Genomic DNA, 15,250 nt, shown 5'->3' on the forward strand with positions numbered 1-15,250 from the left:
GATTCTGTGTGTGTCTCTCTCTCTGTCCCTCTCCCACTCATGCTCTGTCTGTCTCTGTGTCAGAAATAAATAAACGTTAAAAAAATTTTTTTAAACGCCATACATTTTCCTCCCATATTTAAGAACCTTTTTAACAGTATATTGATGCCTCCGGTATTTCAAAATCAAGTAAAAAAATGAAAAAACTATTAAACTGAGAGAACAAAAATGGTCATATTTTATGTTCCATTAAAAAAAATGTTCAATAAGAGAAAAACGATACCTTTTACCATTTAGATACAAGGTTCCAATGAAGGTATTGAAATGACGATTAGGTCCTTCACATTCTATTTTTCCAGAGAGGCTTGACAATTGTTCTGTTTGCATTTCAGCTGTTTCTAACAAAGCCTGTAAAATAAAATCAAAGTAAAATTAATATAAAACTTTAATGGCAAAGTTCAGTGTCCTAGTAGTTAATAAAATTATGAAAATGAGGGTCCAAAATGTATTGCACTTACCAGACAACAAATAAGGTACCTCAAACTTTAACATAAAGTTCGTTAGAAAATTTTGCCATACGAGTATTTTGCAAATATTTTTAATAAGGTTCAGAGGTAGTAGGAAAGTCAAATTTTCATCATCTCTACATGAAAATAACATTTTTGAAAGTGTAGTGACTTTAACTAAACATCATGGCATGTTTGATACATTTATAGCTGTAGCTGATGAGGCTGATATCTGGACCACACTTAGAGTGGCAAGGATCTAGAATAATGGCTCCAAACTTTTACATACATCAGATGCACCTGCAAGTCTTGTTGAAACACAGATTGCTGAGATTCACCCCCAGGGGGTCTTTTTGTTTGTTTGTTTTTATTCAGTAGGTCTGAGGTGGAGAGCTAGGATTTGCATTTCCCAAAGGATGCTGATGATGCTGGTCTAGAGAGCATGCCCGGAGAAACACCGATCTAGAGAATGTCTCATTGCAATAAGCAGACCTCAACTTTACAGAGAGGAAAAGAAGATCATCTTCAGGAGAACAAGAATCAAATTGCCATCTGTCTTTTTTTAACAGCAATATGAGACACAGGAAGAGAGTGAATTTTTATTTTTAATTATCTAAATAAAAGACCTTTAAATTCAGAATGTTGTATCTTTCCAAATATCAAACAAATGTGAAAGTTTAACACAAATATTCTCAGGCACGCAAATGTCTTAGAAGTTTTGACGCTCAGAAACCTACATCGAAACAGTTTGGGATGCACTTCTGTTAAAAAAAAAGATGCCTTAACAAAAATATGAGAGCACGTTACCAACTGGGAGAAGGCTTTGATGACACGTATAACTGACAAAGAATTGGTATAAAAAATATGGAGGAACCCAAGTGGCTCAGTCAGTGGAGCATCCAGCTTCAGCTCAGGTCATGATCTCACAGTTCCTGAGTTCAAGCCCCACATCGGACTCGCTGTCAGTGCAGAGGCTGCTTCAGATCCTCTCTCTCCTTCTCTCTGCTCCTCCCCTGCTCATGCTCTCTCTCAAAAATAAATAAAACATTTAAAAATTTTTAAATATTTAAATTTTTTTTTCAACGTTTATTTATTTTTGGGACAGAGAGAGACAGAGCATGAACAGGGGACGGGCAGAGAGAGAGGGAGACACAATCAGAAACAGGCTCCAGGCTCTGAGCCATCAGTCCAGAGCCTGACGTGGGGCTCGAACTCACGGACCGCGAGATCGTGACCTGGCTGAAGTCGGACGCTTAACCGACTGCGCCACCCAGGCGCCCCTTAAAAAAAAATTTTTAAATATTTAAAGAAGTCCTATAAACCAATAAAAAGTACAAATATCCCAATAGAAAGATGAATAAACAACATGAACAAATATTTCTCAGAAAAAGAAAATATGTATCACCAATAAGCTCAAAAGCAGATGCTCAAGAATGATATATTAATGAATTTAAAAAGAAAAAGTAGGGGTGCCTGGATGGCTCAGTCGGTTAAGTGTCTGACTTTGGCTCATGTCATGATCTCACGGTTCATGGGTTCAAGCCCCGCATCAGCTCTGTGCTGACAGCTCAGAGCCTGGAGCCTGCTTCGGATTCTGTGTCTCCCTCTCTCTCTCTCTGCCCTTCCCCCATTCATGCTCGGTCTCTTTCTCTCAAAAATAAACAAACATTAAAAGACATTAAAAAGAAAAAAATTGTATCGGGGCGCCTGGGTGGCGCAGTCGGTTAAGCGTCCGACTTCAGCCAGGTCACGATCTCGCAGTCCGTGAGTTCGAGCCCCGCGTCAGGCTCTGGGCTGATGGCTCAGAGCCTGGAGCCTGTTTCCGATTCTGTGTCTCCCTCTCTCTCTGCCCCTCCCCCGTTCATGCTCTGTCTCTCTCTGTCCCAAAAATAAATAAAAAACGTTGAAAAAAAAATTTTAAAAAAATCAAAAAAGAAGAAAAAAATTGTATCAATTGAGGCTGAGAAAATTAGTAAAAAGTTTAATATGCACTCTAGAAAAATAAAATTCTTAGCAAAACTTTGCAAGGTTGGTGGTTATTTACCAGAATGAAATGCAACTACCCACACTTAACTATAAAATGTTAAAGCATTTCCATGTTAGTCAGGAATAAGAAGAGACTGGGTTCTAGCAGAGTTTCTGGGTATTGCCATAAGATGGGGGGGTGGGACGGTAAGAAATTAGGTATGATTATTGGAAAGTAAACAACAAAAATAACCTAATTTCTAAAGAAAGAATTTATCACCCACAAAATCCTATCTGCTTGACCTAAAAATTGTAGAAATGTGGAGGAATACTTAGTAAGGTGTTTGGATTTAAGATCAATAAACAAAAATAACTGTAGGTATATCATAACTAAGCCCTTACCCATAGAGAGCAACTGTCTAGTAAAGCCTCTATAGGCAACTCTATAAAGGTTTTTGTGTGAACATAGGTTTCTACCTCTCTGGAATAGTGCAATTACTGGGTCATATAATAGTTGTGTGTTCAATTTTACACAAAACTGCCAAAATGTTTTCCCAAGTGGCTATGCCATTTTATATTCCCACCTGCAATGTATGAATAATCCAGATTCTCCACATCCTCACCTGCATCTGGTGTTGGAACTATTTTAAATTTTGACCATTCTGACAGGTGTGTGGTGATACTTCGACTCTGATTTTAATTTGCATTTCCCTAATGGTTAATGATGTAGAAAATGTCTTCATGTGCTTTATTTTCCATTTTTATATCTTGTTCTATGAAATGTCTCTGTCTCTTTTGCCCATTTTCTAAGTGAATTGGTTTGGAGGTTTTGTTTCCTTGTTTTTGTGTGTTTGTTTTGTTTTTTTTTATGTAGAGTTTTGAGAGTTCTCTATATATTCCAGATACCAGTCCTTTATCAGACATGTGGTTTGCAAATATTTTCTCCTAGTTTTCAGCTTGTCTCTTCATCTTCAAAAGCAAAAGCTGTTCATTTTGATGAGGTCCAATTTATCAATTTTCCCTTTTATGGATCACATTTTTTGTATTGATTCTGAGAAATCTTGGCCTACTACAGATCCTAAAGATTTTTTTTTCCAATTCTTTCCCCTAAAAGTTGTATCGTTTTACATTTTACATTTAAGTCATGATAAATTATTAATTAATTTTTGTATAAAGTGTGACTTAGGTCAAAGGTTTATTTGAGGTTATTGTTTTGTTTTGTTTTGCCTGTGGATGTACAAATGCTCCAGAACCATTTGTTGAAAATGTTACCTTTTCTCCAAAGAATTGCTTTTGCACCTTTGACAAAATCGTTTGGGCATATTTGTATGGATCTATTTCTGGGTTTTCTATTCTGTTGCACTGAGCTATGTGTCTATCCCTTTACCAAAACCACACACTCTTGATTACTGTTGTAGAATGTCTTGAAATCTCATTCTTTCCATTTTATGCTGCTTTCTCGAAATTAATGTTTTAGTTATTATAGTTCATTTGCCTTTCTGTAAATATTTCAGGATAACCTCATCCATATCTACAAAAGATCTTGCTGGGATTTTCCTACGAGTTCCATTAAACTGGTATGTCAATTTGGGGAGAATCAGTATCTGTGTTGAGCCGTCCAATCCATGAACACTGTTTATCTCTCCATTTATCTAGATCTTCTTTAATTTCTTTCATCAACATTGTAATGAAATTTTCAGCATACAGATCCTGTCTATATTGTTAGATTTATACCTAATTCACATTTTGAGTGCTTATAAATGGTATTGTATTTTTAAATTTCAGGGTCCACAGGTTTATTGCCACTATACAGAAATGAAAGTGTTTTGTGTTTATCTGGTATCCTGCATCCTTGCCAAAAACACATTATTTCATTTTATTTTAGATTCCTTGGAAATCTAGGTAGACTTTTTTTTATGTAGACAACTACGTCAAAATCAAATACAGTCTTATTACTTCCCTTCCAATATGTATGCCTCTTTACTGCACTTTCTACTGCTTCCAGTGCTACGTGAGTAAGAGTAATGTCAGCAGATATCCTTGCCTTGTTCCCATCTGGGGTGGGGGTGGGGGGAATGCATTTAGTCTTTTACCACTTACATTTCATTACATATATTTTAATAGTAGCTCTAAGTTTTTGTAGATGTTCTGTACCAAGTTGAGAATGTTCCCCTCTATTCCTACACTTCCCTCATTTTTCTCATTGACATTCAATTTTGTCAGATGCTTTTCCTGCACTTATTGATATTACCATGTGATTTTTCTTCTTTAACCTAAAATGGTGGATTACATGGATGGATTTCCAATTATTAAATGCACCTTGAATATGTGGAATAAACCTTTATATTTCTTTTCCTAGACTTCTGAATTCTATTTACTAGTACTTTTAAAGAATTTTGGTGTCTGTACCCTTGAGGGATATTGAAACATTTTTTTTTCCCACTGTCTTTGTCTGGTTTGGGTATCAGGGTAATAATAACAGCTTCACAAAATGAATTGGGAAGTGTTTCCTCCTTTTCTGTTTTCTGGAGGAGACTATATATAATTGATGTTCATTTTTCATTGCATGTTTGTTAGGATATTCCACTGAAACCACCAGGGCCTTGAGATTTCTTTTGGGGGCATTTTTAAATTATGAATTCAATTTCCTTAGAAGTTATCAGGCTATTCAATTTATCTTTTTAAGTGTTTGTAGGTTTTTCTGTTATGTTTGCCACAATTTCTAGCTTTATTCTCCCATGGGTGGAGAACACGTTCTCCGTGGCTTCAATTTTTTTCATTTTTATGAGGCTTGTTTGATGACACAGGTATTCTGTATCGTGGTGTACGTTCTTTGAGCACCAAAAAGAGTATGTCTTTCTTTTGTTGGGTATTGTTGAATGCTGTATAAATATCAAATAGATCCTGTTGGTTGATGGCATTTAGTTCTGTATCTTTGAGAATTCTCTGTCTGGTTGTTCTGTCAATTAATGAGACAGGATTGCTGAAGTCTCCTACTAAAAATGTGGATATGCATATTTATCCTTTAAGTTCTAGCAATTTTAGCTTCACATATTTGCAGCTCTGTATTTTGATGCATACACATTAACACTGCTATGTCTTATTGGTGGACCGACTCTCTTGTCATTACATAATAAAAAATGTTCCCTTCTATCTCTGGCAGTTTCATTTGCTCTGATGTCTACTTGATATGCTATTAATAAAGCCACTCCTGACTTATCTTTACATGACATATCTTTTTCTATCTTTTACTTTTAACCTGCCTATACCATTATAATTAAAGTGAGTTTTGTATAGAAAACTTATATCATCCAGCATATGCTTGGATCATGTTTTTAATCCATTAGATAATATTCTAATCCAATATTTCAGGGCATTTAATATAATTATTGATTTTGTTTGTTTTTTTCTGATTTTGCTTTATTGTTTTTTCTTTCTCCTGCTTTCCTTTGGGTTACTTGAACATTTTTTTTAGAATTTCATTTTGATTTGATTGTTTTTTAGTATATTCCTCAGTGTATAACTATTGTAGTGGTTATTCCAGGCATTACATTATTTATGTGTAACTGCTCACAGTTTGTGTCATCTTACAAGTTTAAACAAAATATAGAAGCCTCGCTTCCTTTTATGTCTCTTTACCCTCCTCTGTTACATACCTTATATATTTTCTTTCATACATTTACAACCACATCAGATAACTTTATAATTTTTGTTTCAACCATCAAACATAATTTAGAAAGCTGAAGAGAAAAGAAGCGTATTGTATTTGGCCTTATTTTTGCTTATCATGTTCTTTATTCCTTGTTTCTTATGTTCCTTTTTTATGGTTTCCTTCCTTCCTTTAGCCATTCTTTACAGTACGTCTTGTGGCAACAAACTCTGTTATTTTTTTCCTTCAATTGGGAATGTTTTAATTCTCTCTTCATTCTTGAAAAATATTTTTGCTTCATACATGATGCTGGACTGACAGTTCTTCCCTATCAGCATTTTTTAAATGTTATGCCACTTCCTTCTGACCTCCATGGGTCTTTTTTAAATTTTTTTAATGTTTATTTTAGAGAGAGAGAGAGAGAGACAGAGCATGAGTGGGGGAGGGGCAGAAAGAGAGAGGGAGACACAGAATTGGAAGCAGGCTCCAGGCTCTGAGCTGTCAGCATAGAGCCCGACGCGGGGCTCGAACTCATGGACCGTGAGATCATGACCTGAGCCAAAGTCGGATGCCTAACCGACTGAGACACCCAGGCTCCCCTGACCTCCATGGGTCTTAATAAGAGATCTGCTTTTATACAAATGGTCTTTCCCCTATAGGGAGTATCTTTTTTCTCTCAACTACTTTAAAATATTTTTTGTTTTCAGAAGTTTGATTATAATGTGTCTTTGTATGGATTTCTTTGGGTTTATCCTTTTTGGTTCACTCAGCTTCTTAAATTTATAGTTTGTTTACGTTTTTTTTTTGGCAAATTTGTGAAGTTTTAGCCACTGTTTCTTCGGATAGTTTTTCAGCTCCACCCTCTTTTCCCCTTCCAGTAGCTCATGTCATGAATGTTAGTTCTTCGGTTATATTCCCACAGGTCTCTGAGGCTCTGTTCATTTTTTTTCTCAGCCTATTATCTCTGTTATTCAAGCTGGGCAATTTCTATTGCTTTATCTTTCAGTTCATGGATTCTTTCCTCTGTCCCTTCTATCCTGCTGTTGAGTTCATCACTTGAGAGTTTTTAATGCCTTAAGTACTTTTTGTACTTTTCAGTTCTAAAATTTCCATTGGGTCATCTATTTCTTTGCTGAGATTTTGTTTCTTTGCTGAGACTTTTTATATGTTCCTATTTGTTTCAAGAATGTTTGTAGTTGCTCATTGGAGTTTTTTTTTTTTCCAACGGATCCTTTAAAATCGCTTCCAGATAATTCTAACATCTCGTTATCTTGGTGTTGGCATTAGCTGTCGTCTTTTCAATGAGTTTGAGATCCTCCTGGTTTCTGGCATAATAAGTGACTTTTTATTGGAATCTGGACATTTGGGGTATTATAAGATCTGGATATCATTTAAGCTTTCTGTGTTAGGTGGCTTCCTTTGACACCACTCTGACAGAGGAAGGTGTTGCCTCATTACTGCAAGATGGGGGTAGAAGGACAAGTTGCACACTTGGCCTCTGTTGACAGCCAAATGGGGAGGCCCCTTGTTATAGCTGGACAGGAGTGGGAGTTCTGGCTGCCCTGTGGGCCTCCATCATTGAAGAGATTGGAACACCTTATTACTGATGTCCATGTCGTCTCCACTGACACTGTGGAAAGAGGAGAGGGCCTTACTGCCACCCTTATTACAAAATCAAAGTCTTAGCTTCCTACTTGGTTTCTCACATCATCTTTGTGGCGGAGTTGGGTGCCTCATTTCAGCATGGTAACGGTGGAAGTCAAGGCTTTACATTCAACCTTTGCTGGCAGAGGTGGGAATGGGACCATATTTTCACTCTGTGTCTGGCTGGGGTAGAGTGGCCATTGTCAAAGTTTCTGTCTTACTCTCTGCCCTTTTCCCAGTCCTTTGACTAGAGAAAGGAGGCTTTTGTTGGACCATCCTTTTTTGGGGTCTGTGTCCATTGGTTTTTCTGGGTTTTTGGTTTGTTAAGTCCCAAACCTGGTATATACAAGGCAAAAGGAAAACCCAGGGAACTCACCACCATGCTGTTCCATGGGTTCTAAGGTCCCACAATCTACCTTCTTCTGTCACTCTTTCAATGTTTTTCAGTGACACTTTCAATGTCTCCTTATAATTGTTTTCTACATAATGTCCAAACTTTTTAGTTGTACTTAGCAAGAAAATAGAAGAAAACATGTCTACTTCATTTCTCCTGAAACAGAAGTCTATAATTGCATTTTTAAAATTCAAGAAGGTACCACCAAACTATCACAACAATTAGTACTGGGGATAAAGATGGGAGTTAGAAGATAGAGAAGGCTTAACAGACTGCCTAGGTTTCTGTACTGTTTGTATTATTTTTACAAAGATGATGTATTACTTTAATAAATCCTAAATACATATTTTTCACTTTCAATCACACTAAAGTTTGCAAAAAAGATTAGCAGACATGTAAATATTCAAATGTAAAATCAGGGGCTTCCTTTCTGAAGCCAAGTGATAAAGCAAAGACTCAATTATTTTATTTATTTTTTATTTTTTATTTTTTGAGAGGAAGAGAGAAAGCACATGAACAGGGGAGAGGGATACAGAATCTTAAGTAGGCTCCACACTCCTCACAGATCCCGACACGGGGCTCAATCCTACAACCCTGGGATCATGACCTGGGCCAAAACCAAGAGTTGGACACTCAACTGACTGAGCCACTCAGGCACCCAAGACTCAATGATCTTAAAGATCAATGTCTTTTTTCCATTAATAGGAAGTTAATTGGAAAACTATCTCCTTCCATTCATAATCACAAGTTACTCTGAAATTCAAATGATAGTTTAAAAAGCAGTGTTATATAAGATCACTCAGAGCTCATTTAGATTAATAATTATGATATTTATCATAAAGATAGTTATATTACCAAAGCACTAACAAAAATATCCTCAAAACAGCATGCTCAAAGGTATGTTATCCTTTATGACCTGAATTTTATGACACTTTTTTCTTACCTAGTTCCTACTTGTTTTTTTTAAAGTACCCTGTAAATAACTGCTGAGGACTCATTACATCTACACCAGAGTAGTGAGATACTTTTCTTCATGAAAAATAAATAATTGGCACCTGACAAAACTTGACATTGTGAGCTTAAGCATAAAATCAGGATTTAAAAAGGTGTCTTTACCTGCCGTATTTTTAGGTTTGTCTCCCCATCCAGATTAGATGTTGCAACATAACATGTTGCCTCAGGTTCACTAAGGAAAATAAAGCAAATAACATTGAATGAATATCTGTCAAAAAAACTAATTTCCCAATAATATGAACAATGAAATGGGACCTATATCAACAGCTCTGTTTCTTCAAAACCGAAAAGACCACAGTTAGTTTTCCGGGAGATATTAAGGCTGATACCACCAGCCTAAAATTCACCCTGTAGTAGAGAACTTTCTACCCTGTGTGATTACTCTTTAATCTCAGAAAGAGACATGGCTGACGGTGAACAGAGTATGTTATATAGGCCAGAACAGACCAGCATCACAACGAGGTCAAACTTAAAATTCTGTTCTTTTCTAAAATGTGTCCGTGGTAGTTCCCAAGAGCTCAGGCTCTATGGCCTTTATAATGAGGGTAAATCTTTAGGATAACTCTGGACAGAACTGAAGTCCTCAAACACTACACTTGGGCTTCTCCATTTCTATCTGACCTCACCAGTGAAGAAATTAACACTGAATTAACAAACATTTGTCTTGCCAGATTTTACTCCATGTCAAATGCAACTCACTCATGAAAATTAATTATTTGGGGAGGCGGGGAGTGCCACAAAGAATAACAAAAATTGTCATTAAAGTCTTGATTTCAGTCTTATCTCTTTTGACTGTATCTCATTCACAGCAGTATCAAGTTTAAAATAAAACAATCTATCAATTTTGCCAGCCAAGACCATATACCCCAAAATAAAAACAGATCTTCATTAAGGATGTCAGTGATGTAACAAAGTAAGAACTTCCAAAAACTCGCTCCTCTATAAAACAATGAGATAACTGACAAAAATTATCAGAATCAAGTTTTTCACAACTCTGAAAATTAACTAAAGGTTTAAATCAATCGAGGGAGATTTTATTCAAGAAAAAAAAAGCCAAATCTTGTTGTTGTTTTTAAAGAGAGCTTTGTAATATTTTAACTTCCTCCTGCTTTGGGCTCAGTAGCAGCTTTAAAAAATAACAGTCCACATTTCCGGTACTGAGGGAGCATAAAAGAGAATGACCTCTTTCAAAGCCTTATTCCCAAAAAGTTATTATTTCACCTGTCTGGTGGTCTCTGGAAGGTCCCACCTGAAGGGCTGGTTTTCATCTGACTTAACCCAGAGCTTACCCAGTGCTCAAATCTAGGTAAACAGTGGTGGGTGTGGGAGAAACATTTTTGAGAACATTTACAGGAAAGTATTTTAATGTTGCAGCTATCTGAGGTGATGTATAAGTTAGGGAAAACAACAGACTAACCAAAAAGCCTAAAAGAAAAACTTTCTTTTTAAATTTTTATTTATTTTTGAGAGAGAGAGAGAGAGAGAGAGAGAGAGAGAGAGAGAGAGAGAGATGGAGAAAGAGCATGAGCATGAGCATGGAAGGGACAGAGAGAGAGGGAGACACAGAATCCAAAGCAGCCTCCAGGCTCTGAGCTGTCAGCACAGAGCCCGACGTGAGGCTCAAACTCATGCCCAGGTGCCCCCTAAAGAAAAACTTCTAATGAAAAGCAACAAAAAGAAATCCTGGGGAGGAGAGAGAATTTGATGGTCAGAGATGCCACAGTATATTACTTAAAATGTTCAATTTTCAACAAAAAAAAACATGAAACATGAAAACCATGAGCAGCAAATAAGTATGAACCATATACAGATTAAAAATCAATAGGAAGTCTTCCTGAACAAATCCAGACATTGAACTTACCAGACAGGTGTAAATCAGCTATACTAAATATGTTCAAATAGCTGAAGGAAACTATGTCAAAAGAAATAACATATTAGAACGTGTCCCCTCAAATAGAGAATATCAATAAAGAATAGAAATTATAAAAAAGAAAGCAAATAGAAATTCTGGGGTTGAAAAGTATGATAACTGAAACGAAAAATCCACTGCTCAGATTTGAGCAGACTCGAACTGGAAGATAGATCAATTGAGATAACTCAGGCTAAGAAATAAAAATTTAAGGGGCGCCTGGGTGGCGCAGTCGGTTAAGCATCCGACTTCAGCCAGGTCACGATCTCGCGGTCCGTGAGTTCGAGCCCCGCGTCAGGCTCTGGGCTGATGGCTCAGAGCCTGGAGCCTGTTTCCGATTCTGTGTCTCCCTCTCTCTCTGCCCCTCCCCCGTTCATGCTCTGTCTCTCTCTGTCCCAAAAATAAATAAACGTTGAAAAAAAAATTAAAAAAAAAAAAGAAATAAAAATTTAAAAGAATAAAAAAAAAAAAAAAACAGAGCCTCAGAGACCTGTGGGACACAAACAAACATAGCAACACACATATAATGGGAGTCCCAAAAGAATTCAGAAAGGAGCAGAAAAAATATTTAAAGAAATGATACCCCAAACTTCCTAAATTTGATGAAAAGCATTAATCTACACATCCAAGAAGCTCAACAAAATAAGCCTCCAAGTAAACTATTCTCAAAGAAACCACACCTAGACAAATCCTAATCAAACTTGAAAATTAAAGCCAAAGAGAAAATCTTGAGAGCAACAAGAGAAAAGCTACTCACCACTTTGAAGAGATGATAAAAAAGACTATCAAATCGTTCTCAGCAGAAACCTTCGAGGATAGAAGGTACTAGGATGACGTATTCAAAGCACTGGAAAAAAATTATCAACCAAGAATGCCATATCCAACAAAACTACCTTTCAAAAAATGAAGAACAAATACTTTCCCAGATAAATAAAAACAAAGACATTATTGACAGCAGGCTTACCCTATAATAAATACTGAAGAGGTTTCTTCAGACTAAAGTGAAAGGTCAAAAGGCAGTATCTCAATCCACATGGAGAAAAAAAGAGTACCATTAAAAGTACCATGTAGGTAAATATAAAAGACATATATGGCACATATATATATGTAATATATATACACACAGTATATATATATATATACACATATATATATATGACCATATATATTTTATATAAGTAAATATAAAAGATAGATATATATACTTATATATGTATATATGTGTGTGTGTGTGTATATATATATATATATATATATATATATATATATATAAATTTATTGCTTGTAACTTTTTCCTCCTTATTTAAAAGTCAACTGATTTCCTAATAAGAAAAAAAAAACTGTTGTGGTTACCCTTTAGAAGCAGGATCAGCCAGCCACCCACCCAAAATTTGGTTTGAGTGTCAAAACTGATGATGCCACAAACACACCAAAAGGGTGGGAAGATTTATTATACACATGATGAGGTTTTCTGGGGAGAAGAGGGCAGACCTTTGAAGCTGATCCAGAAATGCCTTAAGAGAGCAGGTAAAGGAGACAGGCTTAGGGGTGGGGCTTTTTTGGTGGTTAGGGAGGAAGCCCTCACTCAAGCAGAGGCTTACATGATTTGAAACTCCTGCAGGTGCCAAAGGAGGGAGCACGCAGGCTTTTCTGTCAGCCAGTCTAGACATGGGGCAGAAGGGGAAGAGGAAAGGAGGCTTAAAAGCTGTCAGCAAAGATCCAAAAATGGAGTCAGACTCCTTATTATTAAAAAATATATACATTCCTGTGATAAACCCCATTTGATCATTACATATTACCATCTTTTATACTGTTAGGTTTTAAGATTTTATATTAAAATTAACAGCATAATGGACTTGTCAGTTTCCTTTCTCATTCTGTATTTGGTAATTTTTTTGTGTCAAGTTTATGCCAGTTTCAGAAAATTAGAGCATATTCTTGGTATTTCTTTGAGGAGTTTATTAGAAAATTGGTATTTTCTCTACACTGAATGTTTGATAGAATTTGACAGTTACAGTGTCTGGTCTTGATAGTCTCTTTGTGGGAAGTTTATGTGTTTTTTTGGTTTTTTTGTTTTGGTTTTTTACTACTTATATAATATCCTTAATGATTATAGGACCATTCAGGCTCTATATCTCTTCTAGAATAAGTTTTGGTATATTGTATTTTCCTATGGGTTTATGCATTTCACTTAAATGCTAAAACAAGATCACAAAACTTTCATAAGATCCTCTCTTTAATCTCTGGTGCATTTATAATTATATCAAATTTTCAATTTTTAAACAAATACACATGTTTGTGCCTTTCCTTTTCTTCCTTGATTAATCTTACCAAACTTTCATTTATTAGTCTCTTTCTAAGAAGCAAGCTTTGCCCATTTTGATCTTCTCCACTGTTTTTCTTTCATTAATTTCTACTCTTTTTTTTTTTTAATTTGAGAGAGGTGGGGAGGGACAGAGGGGGAGAGAGAAAGATACTCTTAAGCAGGCTCTATGTTCACTGCGGAGCCCAATGCAGGGCTCGATCCCATGATCCTGGGATCATGACCTGAGTCAAAATCAAGAGTTGGACACTCAATCAACTGAGCCACCCAGGCACCCCATTAATTTCTACTCTTATCTCTATTATTTCCTTATGTTTGATTTCTTTGAGTTTATTCTTTTGTACTGTAGCTATTTTCTTAGACTGGATTCTTAGCTCTTTTTTTTTTTGCATTTATTTCTTTTGTAATGAAAATGTCTATAAATTTAGTTATAACACAGGAGATTTGATGCTTTCTCATAAGTACTAAAATCTAAGTATTTTCCAATTTCCGTTATGATTGCCTCCTTGACCCATGATTTACAGGTACGTTTTATTTCTAACACATAAGGTTCCTAGTTATCTTATTATTGAATTCTGACTTAATAGCATTGTGGTCAGAGCAGGTGGCCTGTGGGATACCAGCCTCTTAAAATCTGTTGATTCTGTCTTATGACAGAATATATTGACATATATTCCTAACTGTGCTTGAAGATTATGTATACATCACTTTTTGGTATACTACACCAAAAAGTTCTGTTCTATACATGCCATTATTTCAAGGTTGTTATTGTGCTTTTCAAGTATTCTACCTCCATATGGACTTTCTTCTCCATTTGATCAGTTCCTGAAAGCAAACATTAAAACATCACAGTATGATGTGGGGTTTGTAAGTTTCTTGTAGATGTATAAGTTTCCTCTTTTCTCCATGAATTAAAACTTTTATTGTGCAATGGCTCTTTTCTTTTTCTTCAATGAGACTTTACCTCAACGCTTTTTGCCTCAAAACCTATTTCATCTAATAGTGATACCGTCTCTTCTGGACTTCTTTTACTATTTTCTGTGTTTATTTTTTCATCCTTTGATTTTAATCTTTGTGAGCACTTGTGTTTTGTGAATTTCTTATAAACATATAGCTGGATAATTTTATAACCTTCTCTTTTTAACTTCTTAAATCCATTTGCTTTAATTATAATTGATGATATATTTTTCTTTATTCTACTACCTGACTATGTGCATTCTGTTTCTCCCTCTTTTTGCCTCTTTTTTCTATTCTTTTAGTTACCTTTGAGGGCTTTTTCCTTCTGCTCAAATAATCTTTCCCCTTGATATGGCTGGAAGTTGTATCCTCTATGTCTAATCTTTTAGATATTAAAGTAAATTTTTACACAAATAATCCAGAATTTAAGGTTTCTAGCCAATTGGTATTTTCATCCTCATTCTGAACAATACAAACACAATTCCGATTATCACACTCTCAATGACTCTGATGTTTCCTATTATTTACTTCTAGCTTCAGATCCAGGAAACCCAGTGAATCCAAGGGATGGACTTCCAACAATTCTGAAAACCTGTCAGCCATTATCTTTTGGACCGTTGCCTTTTCTTTTCTGTTTTATCTCCTTCTAATTAATCAGAGGTTTTTTTCTTTATTTTCCATGATGACATTAAATTCTCTTCTTAAAATCTCTTCACCCCACAGGCCAGGTGAATTCAGAGATCATATCTGCCTGAGTCAGCTTGAGTTCTCACAGGGAACGTCTCCCCTCCCCTCTGTGCCAAAGTCAAGGCAAGCACATTTCTCTATTGCCCCTACAGCATGGAGGGTTTTACTTTTCATTCTACCCAAACTAAGATTGTAATTCTCAGCTTTATGCAAGAATCCCCTA

The 15,250-nt window shown here is 35.9% G+C and overlaps 1 protein-coding gene across 18 annotated transcripts in view; it reads right to left on the bottom strand.

Moving 5' to 3' along the window:
• Nucleotides 1-15,250, bottom strand: part of LOC101096779 (phospholipid-transporting ATPase IB-like) — a 216,630-nt gene that overhangs the window by 158,051 nt on the left and 43,329 nt on the right. For all 18 annotated transcript variants that reach the window (XM_045044103.1, XM_045043975.1, XM_023250089.2 and 15 more), the window contains 2 exons: nucleotides 9,254-9,323; nucleotides 263-387 (listed from right to left, as the gene is read on the bottom strand). In XM_045044103.1, coding sequence (XP_044900038.1) covers nucleotides 263-387; nucleotides 9,254-9,323 — 195 coding nt within the window. The remainder of the gene's footprint in view (nucleotides 1-262; nucleotides 388-9,253; nucleotides 9,324-15,250) is intronic.

Source organism: Felis catus, chromosome A1 (assembly GCF_018350175.1).
Source record: "Felis catus isolate Fca126 chromosome A1, F.catus_Fca126_mat1.0, whole genome shotgun sequence".
Classification (NCBI taxonomy): domain Eukaryota; kingdom Metazoa; phylum Chordata; class Mammalia; order Carnivora; family Felidae; genus Felis; species Felis catus.